This window comes from Hemiscyllium ocellatum, chromosome 11 (genome assembly GCF_020745735.1).
Source record: "Hemiscyllium ocellatum isolate sHemOce1 chromosome 11, sHemOce1.pat.X.cur, whole genome shotgun sequence".
Classification (NCBI taxonomy): domain Eukaryota; kingdom Metazoa; phylum Chordata; class Chondrichthyes; order Orectolobiformes; family Hemiscylliidae; genus Hemiscyllium; species Hemiscyllium ocellatum.
The window spans coordinates 42,459,914-42,473,537 of record NC_083411.1 but is presented as its reverse complement, the minus strand read 5'-3'; the positions used below and the strand labels follow the sequence as shown (position 1 = coordinate 42,473,537).

The 13,624-nt window shown below is 43.0% G+C and overlaps 1 protein-coding gene across 5 annotated transcripts in view; it reads right to left on the bottom strand.

Annotated features, from left to right (window-relative positions):
* The window catches only part of zgc:101583 (uncharacterized protein LOC494104 homolog), a 32,116-nt gene that overhangs the window by 3,912 nt on the left and 14,580 nt on the right, over positions 1 to 13,624 (bottom strand). For all 5 annotated transcript variants that reach the window (XM_060832550.1, XM_060832551.1, XM_060832554.1 and 2 more), the window contains 3 exons: positions 11,907 to 11,963; positions 10,118 to 10,208; positions 894 to 1,054 (listed from right to left, as the gene is read on the bottom strand). In XM_060832550.1, the coding sequence (XP_060688533.1) occupies positions 894 to 1,054; positions 10,118 to 10,208; positions 11,907 to 11,963 (309 nt within the window). The remainder of the gene's footprint in view (positions 1 to 893; positions 1,055 to 10,117; positions 10,209 to 11,906; positions 11,964 to 13,624) is intronic.

Below are 13,624 nucleotides of genomic sequence, written 5' to 3'. Positions count from 1 at the left end.
GATTTCGCTGCTCATTGGATGCTGCTTGAACTGTTGTGCTCTTCCAGCACCACTAATCCAAACATATTGTTGTCAATCTCAACCAACACATATGTATCCTGACCTGGACTGACCTAGTTCTTTCTCTAAAATGGTAATAATAAAGAGATGGCTTTCTAGGACAATTGATAATGTTTATATGGTCACCACTGGTCCTGCTTTTATTTTTCCAGCTATTTTGTTGAATTCAAATTTTCTGCAATGCCAGAACATTAGTCTGGGGTTCTGGATCACAGGACCAGTGACATTACCATGCCCTACTGCCTCTGTAGGAATAACAGTATTGTACACAGTATTGGTCACCTTATTTAAGGAGGGGCGTAAATCTGCTGAGGTAAGAGGTAACTTTTATTCAAACATAAGATTCTGAGAAATTATGCTTAGCTTAATGTGAAAAAGATGTTTCTTCTTATTAGAGGATTTAGAAAATTAAGGGGCCACCTATTTAAGACAGAGATGAAGTGAATTTCTTTTCTTTTAGGGTCTTTGGAACTCTCAGAAAAAGTAGTGGAAACAGAGCCCTTGAATATTTTAAGGCATAGGTAGATAGATTCTTAGATTGTTAATCAGTAGGGTTGGAATCCATACAGATGAGATTATATTAAGATCAGATATAACTTTATTGATTGGTAGAACAGGCTCAAACAATTGAATATCCTGCTGCTGTTCACTGCTCATATATAAGTCATTCTCCTGGGGAGGAATATACTGCCAAATGGCTTTTCCTGTAATAAATTCATGATTTTGTAGAATTAGAACAACTATACAGTGAGGAACTGAGTTCTGTAGTAGTTGCAGATTTCCTTTAAACAGTTGTCAGTCTATTCGGTTTTACTTGGCAATATTTGGCCTACCTGGATCTTTGAGCTTTTCCACCATTTCAGTCAAGGTGCCAACCTCCTCCTCTTGGGGGGCATGGATTACCATCACTGTCGATCCCAAAATACTCAAGATGCAGCCCATCTTCCCATGAAGGTTAAGGCTCTCGTTTAGAAAATAAGAGGATAAAACAGCACTAAAGAGAGGGGAGAAAGCAAGGACTTTTGATTAGCACATGCAAAGGCCCTGCAGAAAACCATCGACACAAAGTAGCTTGCAAAGATCAAAAGAGCCATCTCCAACTAATCTCATCCTTGCACATTATGGAGAAATCACTGAGATATAATTTCCCTGAAACTTTATATCTCTTTCAGTCTTCACATGGTCCGACAAACAACAAAGTTTTGAACTTTGACTTGACCCCATCCATGACAGCCTGTGCGGGATATTGGTGTTGCTGGTTGGCCGCTATTTATTGCCTATCCCTAGTAGCCCGTGAGGTGGTGGTGGTGAGCTGCCTTCTTGAACCACTGAAGTTCATGTGCTGCAGGTAAACACCCAATGGTGTTAGGGAAGGAAATGCAGCCGAGAGCTCACTCTTTCACTCGAGACACATTGATCATTTAAAATATGAAAAGGACAAGCAAATAGGAGTTGACCTAATCATGTGGTTACAACATTAAAAGTCCAAAAGGTCAGGAATAAATTCAAATAGCTACTTGCAATTATCTTAAATTGTAGATGCAAAATAATGAGACAGACAGAACCACTACAGTTTCCTCAAAAGTAGCTACTCCACAGATTGCACTTGTGTTTACAGCAGGGATAGTAATTGCTCTTTAAATGACATAAACAACTGAGGGAGAGGACCAGTCTCCATGTTATATTTGCCCTGGGAGGGTTTCTAGAGGACTGTTTAGAGGAAGCTTTATTCTGTAGCTAACCCCGTTCTGTGCCTATCTTGTGTGTGCTCGATGGGAACAATGTCATCCGAGCTATACTTTCAGTTTAAAAGTAGAGGTAACTCGACTCTGTATCTAACTCCATGCTGTCCATGTCCCAAGAGTGTTTGATGGGAATGGTGTCAAGAGAACTTTAATTTCCATTTACTTTCAGATTAAAAGAATAGGGGATTCTAATCCCTAATTCGTATCTAAGCCTGTCCTGTACCTCTCCTGGGAGTGCAGAGCTAGTTTAATTTCAGGTTAAATGAATAGATGGAGCTTTGCTTTGTATTTAACCCTGCGCTGTACCTGTCCAGGAATGTTTCATGGGGATGGTGTCAAGGGAATTTTACTTTCAGTTTAAAAGGATTGAGGAAGCTTTACTTTTGGTTTAAAAGTGTAGAAACAGCTTTCCTCTGCATCAAACCCCATACTGTTCCGATCTTGTGAATGTTTGATATAGATAGTTTTGACAGACATTTACTTTGTTTAAAATATTAGAGGAAGCTTTACTCTGTATCGTTACTTTGTTTAAAGAGAGGTGGAAGCTTTACTTTCATTTTAAAAGAATAGAGGGAGGTTTGGTCTGTCTCTAACCCCATGCTATCTCTGTCATGGGAGTATTTGATCTCGACAATTTTGAGAGCTTTAGAATGAAGGACAGTATAAGAACACACTGCAAAACCGTATGACGTCTTTCTCAACTAAAAACCTTCTGCCTCTATGCGGTCCATTTCCCTCTATTCCCTGCCTATTCATACATTTGTAAAGACACCTCTTAAACATGACTAAAGTAACTGCCTACACCACCTCCTCTGGCAGGGCATTCCAGGCACTCACCACCCTGTGAAAAAACAATTTGCCTCTTATATCTCCTTTAAACCTTTCCTCTTGTACCTTAAACCCATGTCTCCTAATAAACGATATTTCATAGAATCCCTATAGTGTGGAAGAAGGCCATTTGGCCCATCGAATCTACACCAACTCTCTGAAGAGCAGCTAGACCCACTCTACTTCTCTGTAACGCTGCATTCCCCATGGCTAACCCACCTAGCCTGCACATCCATGGACACTATGGGCAATTTTGCATAGCCAATCCACCTAGACTGCACATCTCTGGGCTGTGGGAGGAAACCCATGCAGACACGGGGAGAATGTGCAAACTCCACACAGACAGTTGCCTGAGGCTGAATCGAACCTGGGTCGCAGCAGTGCTAACCACTGAGCCACCATGCAGTCAATTATTTCTACCAACTATCCATTCTATTCATGTGTCTCATAATTTTGTAAACTCCTATCAAGTCATAGAACATAGAAGGATACAGCGCAGTACAGGCCCTTCGGCCCTCGATGTTGCGCCGACCGAATCCTACCTAACCTATACTAGCCCAATAACTTCCAAATGCCTATCCAATGCCCGCTTAAATGACCATAAAGAAGGAGAGTTCACCACTGATACGGGCAGGGCATTCCATGAACTCACAACCCGCTGTGTGAAGAATCTACCCCTAACATCTGTCCTATACCTACCACCCCTTAATTTAAAGCTATGTCCCCTAGTAACACCTGACTCCATTAGCGGTAAAAGGTTCTTAGTATCTACCCTATCTAAACCCCTAATCATCTTATACACTTCTATCAGATCTCCCCTAAACCTTCTCTTCTCCAATGAGAACAGCCCCAAGTGCCTCAGCCTTTCTTCATAAGATTTTCCTACCATTCCAGGCAACATCCTGGTAAACCTCCTCTGCACTCGTTCTAAAGCTTCCACATCCTTCCTATAGTATGGCGACCAAAACTGCACACAATACTCCAGATGAGGCCTCACCAGAGTCTTATACAACTGCAACATGACCTCAGGACTCCGGAACTCAATTCCTCTGCCAATAAAGCCCAGTACACCATATGCCTTCCTCACAGCACTATTTACCTGGGTGGCAACTTTCAGAGATCTGTGTACATGGACACCAAGATCCCTCTGCTCATCCACACTACCAAGTAGCCTACCATTAGCCCAGTAATCCATCATCTTGTTATTCCTACCAAAGTGAACGACTTCGCACTTAGCTACATTGAATTCCATTTGCCACATTTCCGCCCAGCTCTGCAACTTATCTATATCCCGCTGTAACCTACCACTTCCTTCCTCACTATCCACAACTCCACCGACTTTTGTGTCATCCGCAAACTTGCTTACCCAGCTTTCAAGTCCTTCCTCTAGATCTTTTATAAAGATAACAAAAAGCAATGGTCCCAAAACAGATCCTTGTGGTACACCGCTAGTAACTGCGCTCCAAGATGAACATAATCCATCAACTACTACCCTCTGTCTCCTTCCAGCCAGCCAATTCCTAATCCAAACCTCTAATGTATCCTCAATGCCATACCTCCGTAGTTTTAGCATTAGCCTACCATGGGGAACCTTATCGAACGCCTTACTAAAATCCATATACACAACATCTACTGCTTTACCCTCGTCCACTTCCTTAGTCACCTTCTCAAAGAACTCAATAAGGTTTGTGAGGCACGACCTGCCCTTCACAAAACCATGCTGGCTATCCCTGATCACGTTATTCCTACCCAGATGTTCATAAATCTTATCCTTCCTCCTCATCCTTCAATGTTCAAGTGAAAAAAAAATAAGTTTGTCCAATCTCTCCTCATAGCTAATACCCTCCAAAGCAGGCAATATCCTGGTAAACCATTTCTGAACACTCCAAAATCTCCACATCCTTTTGGTAGTATGGTGACCCAAACTGTATACCATATTCCAAATATGGCATAACTAAAGGTCTATACACCTCTAACATGACTTGCCAATTTTCATACTCTCTGCCATGACAGATGAAGGCATGCCATGTTGACCATCTTGACCACCTTATCCAGTTTTAGAACATAGAACAGTACAGCACAGTACAGGTCCTTTGGCCCTTGATTTTGTGCCAACCTTTTATCCTACTTTAAGATCAAATGAACATACATACCCTGCATTTTACTATCATCCATATGCCCATCCAAAGTCACCCAAATGTCTCTGAAGTATCTAACACTATTACTACTGCTGGCACCCACTACTCTCCATGCATCCACTACTCTCTGTGGAAAAAACCTACCTCTGACATCTCCCTTAAATGTTCTCCAATTACCTTAAAATTGTGCCTTGTGATAGCCACTTCCACCCTGGGAAAATGTCTTTGGCTATCCACTCTATATATGCCTCTTGTCATCTTACAGCGCTATCAAGTCACCTCTCATCCTTCTTCGCTCTAATGAGAAAAGCCCAGCATCCTCAACCTTCCTTCATAAGGCATTCTCTCCAGTCCAGACAGCATCCTGGTAAATCCCCTCTGCACCCTTTCTAAAGCTTCCATATCTTTCCTGTAATGACGTGACCAGAACCAAACACAATATTCGAAGTGTGGTCTAACTAGGGCTTTATAGAATTGCAGCATAACCTCGTGGCTCTTAAACTCAATCTCCCTGCTAACGAAAGCCAAAACACCATAGCCTTCTGAACAACCTTATCAATGTGTGTAGCAACTTTGAGGGATCTTTGGATGTGGACCCCAAGATCCCTCTGCTCCTCCACTCTGCCAAGAATCCTGTAATCTGCATTCAAATTCGACCTTCACACTTTTCCAAGTTGAACCCCATCTGCCACTTCTCACCCCAGTACTGCATCCTGTCAGTTTCCCACTGCAACCTACAACAACCCTCCACACTACCCACAACTCTCCAACTACCCACCACCCTCCAACTACCAACACCTTTGTGTCATCAGCAAACTTACTAACCCACCCTTCCACTTCCTCATCAAAGTCATTTATAAAAATCACAAAGAACAGAGGTCCCAGAACAGATCTGTGTGGAACACCACTGGTCACCAATCCAGAGTGAATACTTTCCACCTACTTATACTCTGTCTTCTTTGAGCCAGCCAGTTCTGTATCCTATGCTTCCTTACTGTCTGAATGAACCTGCCATGGGGAGCCTTATTAAATGCCTTGCTAAAATCCATATACATCATATACATATGCTCTACCTTCATTGATGTGTTTTGTCACATCCTCAAAGAATTCACTAAGATCTATGAGGCATAACCTGCCCCTCACAAAGCCATGCTGGCTATCTCTAATCAAACTGTGCTTTTCCAAATAATCATAAATCTCAGAATTCTCTCCAATAATTTGACCAGCACGAATAAGGTTTGTAATTCCCAGGGTTATCCCTATTCTCTTTCTTGAACAAGGGAATAACATTTGTCAACCTCCAATCATCTGGCACTACAATAATGGATAGTGAGGACGCAAAGATCATCATCAAAGGCACAGCAATCTTTTCCCTCACTTCCGGCAGTAAGCTTGGGGATATCCCATCTGCCCCAGGTGACCTATCTGTCCTCATATTTTTCAAATTTCCCAGCACATCCGCCTTCTTGCATGGTGGCACAGTGGTTAGCACTGCTGCCTCTCAGTACCAGAGACCCGGGTTCAATTCCCACCTCAGGTGACTGTCTGTGTGGAGTTTACACGTTCTCCCGTGTTTGCGTAGGTTTCCTCCGGGTGCTCCAGTTTCCTCTCACAGTCCAAAGATGTGCGGGTCAGGTGAATTGGCCATGCTAAATTGCCTGGAGTGTTAGGTAAGGGGTAAATGTAGGGGTATGGGTGGGTTGCACTTCGGCGGGTCGGTGTGGACTTGTTGGGCCGAAGGGCCTGTTTCCACACTGTAAGTAATCTAATCTAATTAACCTGTTTGAGCATATCAGCCTGTTTTATGCTGTCCTCACAAACGACGACATCCGTCTCATGTGAATACTGAAGCAAACTATTCATTAAGGACCTCCCCTACCTCCCCCAACTCCAGGCACAAGTTCCCTCCACTATCCCTGATTGGCCCTACCCTCACTCTTTCCATCCTCTTGTTCCTCAGATAAGTGTAGATCTGCTTGGGATTTTCCTTAATCCTACCCGCCAAGGCTTTTTCATGCCCCCTTTCTAGCTCTCCTAAGTCCATTCTTCAATTCCTTCCGGGCTACCTTGTAACCCCCGAGAGCCTGTCTGATCCTTGCTTCCTCAACCTTAAGTAAGCTTCCTTCTTCCTCTTGACTAGATGTTCCACATCCCTTGTCATCCAAGGTTCTGTCAACCTACCATCCCTTCCTTGCCTCAGAGGGACAAATCTATCCAGCATTTGTAGCAAGTGCTACCTAACCAACTTCCACATTTCTGTCATGCATTTTCCTATAAGCAATTTATGCTCCACAGTTCCCACCTAATAGCATTGTAATTCCCCCTCCCCCAATTAAATACTTTCCAATACATCTGCTACTGTCTCTCTCCATAACTATAGTAAAGATTGTGAACACTATCACTGAAATGCTCTCCCACCAAGAGATCTGACCTGGTTCATTTCCAAGCACCAAATCCAATATAGCCTCCCCCACTGCACTGCCTATCTACATATAGTGTCAGGAATCCCCCCTGAACACACCTGACAAAATCCGCTTCATCCAAACTATTTGCACTGAGGAGGTTCCAATCAATATTTGGAAAGTTGAAGTCACCCACGACAACAACCCTGTTACTTCTGCACCTTTCCAAAATCTGCTCCTCCGTGTCTCCGTTGCTACTGGGAGTTCTATAGAAAACTCCCAATAAAGTGACTGCTCCTTTCCTGTTTCTGATTTCCACCCATACTGACTCAGTAGAGAAACCCTCCTCGATGACCTCCTTTTCTGCAGCTGTGACACTATCCCTGATCAGCAGTGCCGCTCCCCCACCTTTTTTATCTCCCTCCGTATTCCTTTTAGAACAGCTCAACCCTGAAACATCCAACAACCATTCCCGCTCCTGTGATATCCAAGTTTCTGTAATGGCCACAATATAATAGCTCCAAATACTGATTGATGCTTTAAGTTCATTACCCTTATTCCTGACACTTCTCGCGTTAAAATAGACACACTTCAACCCATCACACTGATGGCAACTTTGCCTTATCAACTGTCTATCCTTCCCCACAGACTCTCTGCACAATGTGTTTGCCTGTTCACCAGCTACCCCATCCTCTGACCCATAGCTCCAGTTCCCATCCCCCTGCCAAACTAGTTTAAACCCCTCCCAAAGAGCTGTGGGAGACCTCCTGCCCAGGATGTTGGTGCCCCTCCAGTTCAGGTGCAAACCGTCCTCCTTGTACAGCTTCCACCTTCCCCAAAAAGCACCCCAATGATCAACATATGTGAAGCCCTCCCTCCTACACAGCTCTGCAGCCATGTGTTCAGCTGCATTTGCTCTCTGTTCCTAGCCTCACTAGCCTGTGGCACCGGTAGTAGTCCTCTGATCGTCTGCCCTTTAGCTTCCAATTTAACTCCCTGTGTTCAATTTCATGTCCTCATTGCTTTCTGTAGCTATGTCATTGGTACCGATGTGTACCATGACTTCTAGCTGCTCTCCCTTCCCCTTAAGAACCCTATAGAGTTGATCCGAGACAACCCTGACCCTGGCATCTGGGAGGCAACATATCATCCGGATGTCTCGTACACACCACACAGAGTCTCCTGTCTGTTCCTCTAACCATTGCATCCCCTATCACTATCAGTCTCCTATTCTCCCCCCTTTCCTTCTGACCCACAGAACTAGGTTCAGTGTCAGAGACCTGGCCGCTGTGGCTTTCCCCTGCTATGTCCCCGACCAACAGTATCCAAAATGGTAGACTTATTATTGCCACTTGCAGGGAACTGTGGATCTGTACGCCTACATCTCTCTATCTCTTTATGCTACTAAGGGTTCTGCTATTGAATGTATACAGGTACTTCCCTTCTGCATTAGATCTCCTAAAATGCAACACCTCACATTTGTCCAGATTAAACTCCATTTGCCATTTCTCTGCCTAAGTCTCTAAGCCTCTCTCTACCCTGCTTTATCCTCTGGCAATCCTGCTCACTATCCTCAGCTTCCCTAGTGTTTGTGTTGTCTGCCAACTTACTAAACAGGCCACTTACATTTTCCTTCAAATTCTTTATATATATTACAAACAGCAGGGGTCCTAGCACTGATACTTGCGGAATGCCACTGGTCAGATTTCCAATCTGAAAAACAGCCTTCCACCATTATTCTGACTTCTATGACTAAGCCAGTTCTGCATCAATCTTTCCTGCTCACAACAGATTGCATGTGGCTTCACATTTTGGATCAGTCTGTTTATGAGGGATCTTGTCAAAGGCTTTGCTAAAGTCCATATTGGCAAACATCTTTGTCACTTGCTCAAAAAAAAATCAAGTTTGTGTGACATGATCTTCTCTGGACAAAGCCATATAGCCTTCTGATTACTTAATCTAAGCCATTTTTCTAAATGCAAGTAAATCCTATCTCTAAGAACCTTCTCCAATAATTTTCCTACCATTGATGTAAGGCTCACCGGCCTTAACTTCCCCACTGTCCCTGTTCTACATTCAGTTTAAAAGAATAGGCAGCTTTACTCTGTTTCTAACTCTAGGAGTATTTGATGGTGACAGTGTAGTTTGTAATATTCTATTTAGAAGGGTAGAGGTAGCTATAGTTTCAGTTTAAAAGAGGAGGAAGCTTTACTTTTGGTTCTTAAAAGGTACAGAGCTTACTCTATCACGTGCTGTACCTACCCCACTGTGTTTTAGATTAGATTAGATTAGTTTAGGTTATTTACAGTGTGGAAACAGGCCCTTCGGCCCAGCAAGTCCACATTGATCCTCTGAAGAGCAACCCATCCAGACCCATTCCCCTACATTTACATCTTCACGTAACATTATGGGCAATTTAGCATGGCCAATTCACCTAACCTGCACATTTTTGGACTGTGGGAGGAAACCGGAGCACCCGGAGGAAACCCACGCAGACATGGGGAGCATGTGCAAACTCCACACAGACAGTTGCCTAAAAACATACTCTGGGCTGAAGAGCCTCTTTTCATGCTGTAGAACTGGATGACTCGTGTTCCTGGATTCCAGCTCAGTCCTGATGTCACTCAATTCTTGGATGTGAGATACCCCATTATCACTGAACTGGAAGGAGACAGTGAGTGAGAGTGTGTCATGGGGAGAGGAGACAGTTTCCCAGTACAGTTCATGTAAACTGCACGGATAAGGACCTGAGGTATGAGTGGTGTTACCTTTGACTTCTATGGCAGAACAACTGCATTCATTGGTCTGAGCATCACAAATGACCATATATTTGAAGGACTGGTGTATGGTCAGGGTCTGTGAAACTGTAGACTGGCAAGGCGACAGGAGGCAAAGATAGAAATAAATTGGAGCTGGAACTATGGGATGTCAGATGTTTGCTCACCTCACAAGGACACTAAGGGCTCCCAGCGGAGTGACCAGAGTTGCTGGAGCAAAGACATAGGCAGCAAAATTGGCAGCTTCTCCTAAACCCACTGCAAAACAGGACAGACAGAAGTTAGAGAATGAACCAGGAGCACAGAGCACCAGCAATAGCGACCCATACTAAGAAAACTATGATTCGCAAGATGTGACATAGCTTGGAATATCACTGTCTGCAGCCACAAGCTCCACTGGATTATACAGAGGATATGTAGGGAGACACTCTAGCATGAGGTGAGAAAGCTATAAGACACAAGGAAGTGGGGGAGATGCATGGAGATGCTGAGTGGTGTTATGACCCCTGGAGAGGATAATGCAAACTTTGAATTGATAGAAGAATTATATGACAAAAAAATCAATTTAAAAAAAAATATTACAGGCAATTTATATTTTAAATCTTAGAACTGAACTTTCCCTTTTTGTTTTGAACACAACCAAAAATTTACTTCATGGATATACTTTTCATGGAACCCTAAGTAGTTATTCAATAGTCTTGGATCCAGTCAAAGTGACTCTCAGCATCCTTGCATTTGCACCTAGACACTTTCAACTGCAGATCTTTCACGGTACAGGTTTTCTTGTTGATTTCCACTCTCTCTCAAGCCAGCCAAATGTTTCAGACTTAATTCCAAATCTTCACAAATTCATCCATGCGTGAGTTTCTCCCTGCATTTCTATATGGTGAACCATAGAATTTTTGCTTCTAGCTGCTGCCAGTCCCCCCAGGTTTTTGCAGGCTGCCTCTGCATAGGAGTTCTCAGAGATTTTGTTAAAAACTCTTATTCTCTCAAAGCCACCTCCCACAGCAATGTGAATCACATTTCTTCCTTTTCTTTTAACTTGTTACCCTGACCTCCCTCCCTCCCTACTTACTCCCTTTTAATTCTGGCAGGAAGGACACCACTGTTTTGCCATTCTCACATTCTGATCACTTAATCTGAACTATCAATGTCTTTTCTTCACCACCTGAACCCTACACCCACTACTCCCAGCCCCATCCTTCACAAACTACAGCATAACTACTGGCCTCTCCACACTTCACTTCAGCTCTGATTAGTCACCTCGACTCGAAATATTAGCTTGCTCTCTCCATGGATGCTGTCTGACCCACTATGATGTCCAGCATTTGTTGTTTTCAGTGAATCACATGGACTTTGTATTCAGGGAGAAATACTTGTTAGTTACCCTTGAGACCCCTAAATCCCTTGAAACATGGAAATAAATGGACAATTTTAAGCATAACTGTTGACAACCTGACATTTTCAACACCTTTTGGAATAGGTGCTGCTGCAAAAGTCTCCCAAGTGAGAACACCTTATATTTTTTTCAGTAAAATGAAAATGGCTGCCATTTAGTCTTTAACAGTCACATCTTCTAGGCCTTGAACTTCCTTTTTCACCAAGTTAACATGATTTTATAAACCTTGTAATAGGAGAAGGTGAGGGCCAACGGGGAGACAGTAAGGGAGTTGGGTGGGACCAGGAAGACCCTGAGGGAGGAAGGTAAGCAGGGAGACTTGGTGGGGGGGGGGAGAAAAGCTGAGATTGTAAAGATGAGTTGGAATAAAGAATACAGAGCAATGGGTTGCAATCTGCTGTTCCTTGTACATATAGATTTCTGTTTAAGGTGAACCATATCCAGCATCCTTAACCTTGAGTTTGTGAACCTCCTCAACACTGCCCCAGCTAGTGCAAAATTGTCAACAAACGTGGGTTAAAGAAATCTTGCCTGGGACCATGTGCAAAACTCACTTGTGAGAAGCCCGGCCCACCACAACCATTCCTTGAGGTATGCATGGCCACCCTGACCTGTGGGAAGAGGACAGAAGAATTAAACAAACCACACTGAGTGGCGCAGCCGGAGAGCTTGCATCATTACAATCCCCACCCATTCACCATCTACCCTGATCCTATATTATACATATGCTCCTGTCCACATCCATATCCCTTGCCAAGAGAGCAAGTAATGGATCTACTGCTAAGCAGGAGATTGGTTATGTCTGATGTGCCACCCTCTCTGAATGTGGAACCACCACTAGGTTCAGTTTCAGTTTGTCTGTCAAGTTAAGTGGATTAGAATATTAGATGGCAGCGCCAACATGCCAGGTAGCATTCAAGCTCCTGAGCCCATCTGCTCCAGGTTGGCTGCACCCTCCTTTCTCTTTCCATTCATTTTCTTTCTTTTTCTTAATCTTCTTCTAGTCGGTGGTGGAGGTGGTGTTATTGTGGAGGAGGTTGGACATCCCAAGGTTTCCAATTTTAAAAAAAAGGATACGAGTTAATCAGCTGGTTAAAAATTGACCCTCTGTATTCTTCGAACAACACCCTGCCTGTATAGAGTTACAATGCAGAACCATCTACTTACACTGGTAACCCCAATAACTCTTCACCTTGCTGTGGTGCTATCTTTCAAGAGAGGAAGAAATGTCAGGACACTTCAGTATGCAAACTGCTCCCCTCACCAGTTTAATGGAAACCAGTGTCAAAGATAAGGCTCAGATTCAATCCTGTTCCCAGGCAAGGCACTCCTATCTGTTACTGTTTCAGGTGCAACACCTCAACACCAAATTCTAGGGGAGGAGGCTCCCCTTGATTACTTGCAACCTCCCTCAGTTGATCGTTCTAAGTTTAATTTAAAAGGAATCCCTTTCCTTTTGGATATCTTTCTCCCAGACCCAAAATGAACTTATGCTTTATAAAGGAGTAAATTTAAGCAAACTTTTCTGAATTAAAACATGAGTATTAATTACAAAACATGAAAATGACGTGGGAAAACAATACACAAATAAGAAATACATCTAGTGAGATGGAGGTTACAAAGAAAATATGACCAGTATCTGAATTGTTTGTAAAAAGTGGACTTTTGAACATTGAAGCTGTTCTTATGGATGTTACTCGAAGTGTTCACTTTAGTAACAGAACAGTCGATTTTTAGATTCTTAACTTTGTAAATGATTGAAATATCATTGTCCTCTAACCCTTTCTGCAGTTGGCAGCACTAAGCGTTACAGTCTTTTCCTTTATCTTTGACCTACAGTGCAGAGGTGTTTAATGGCTGATGAAAGTGTTGTGATTCTCATAGCACTCTGATCAGCGTACTAGTGTGTTAGACCACAAACAAACAAACACACACCAGGATTTAACTCATATCTCTGTTTATTCTTGAAAATACGTAACATCAATTTTATTTCTCATCCAGAATGCTGACAATTTTAGTACCATGTTCACAGACTGACAGACTTTCATGAAATTGCTGTGGGAGGTGAGGGAGAGGTAGGAAGAAAAATTGAACGGACTTTGATATGAATTTTCAAACTGTTTGGGGTAAGGTGCCAGAGGGTTCTAATATGGCATCTAATATCATTGGAAGAGAAACTTTTAGAAAAACTTCTGAAGGACAGAACTTTTCTCCACTTGGAGTGACAAGATGTATTAAGGATAGTAAACATGGCTTAATCATCTTTCACAAA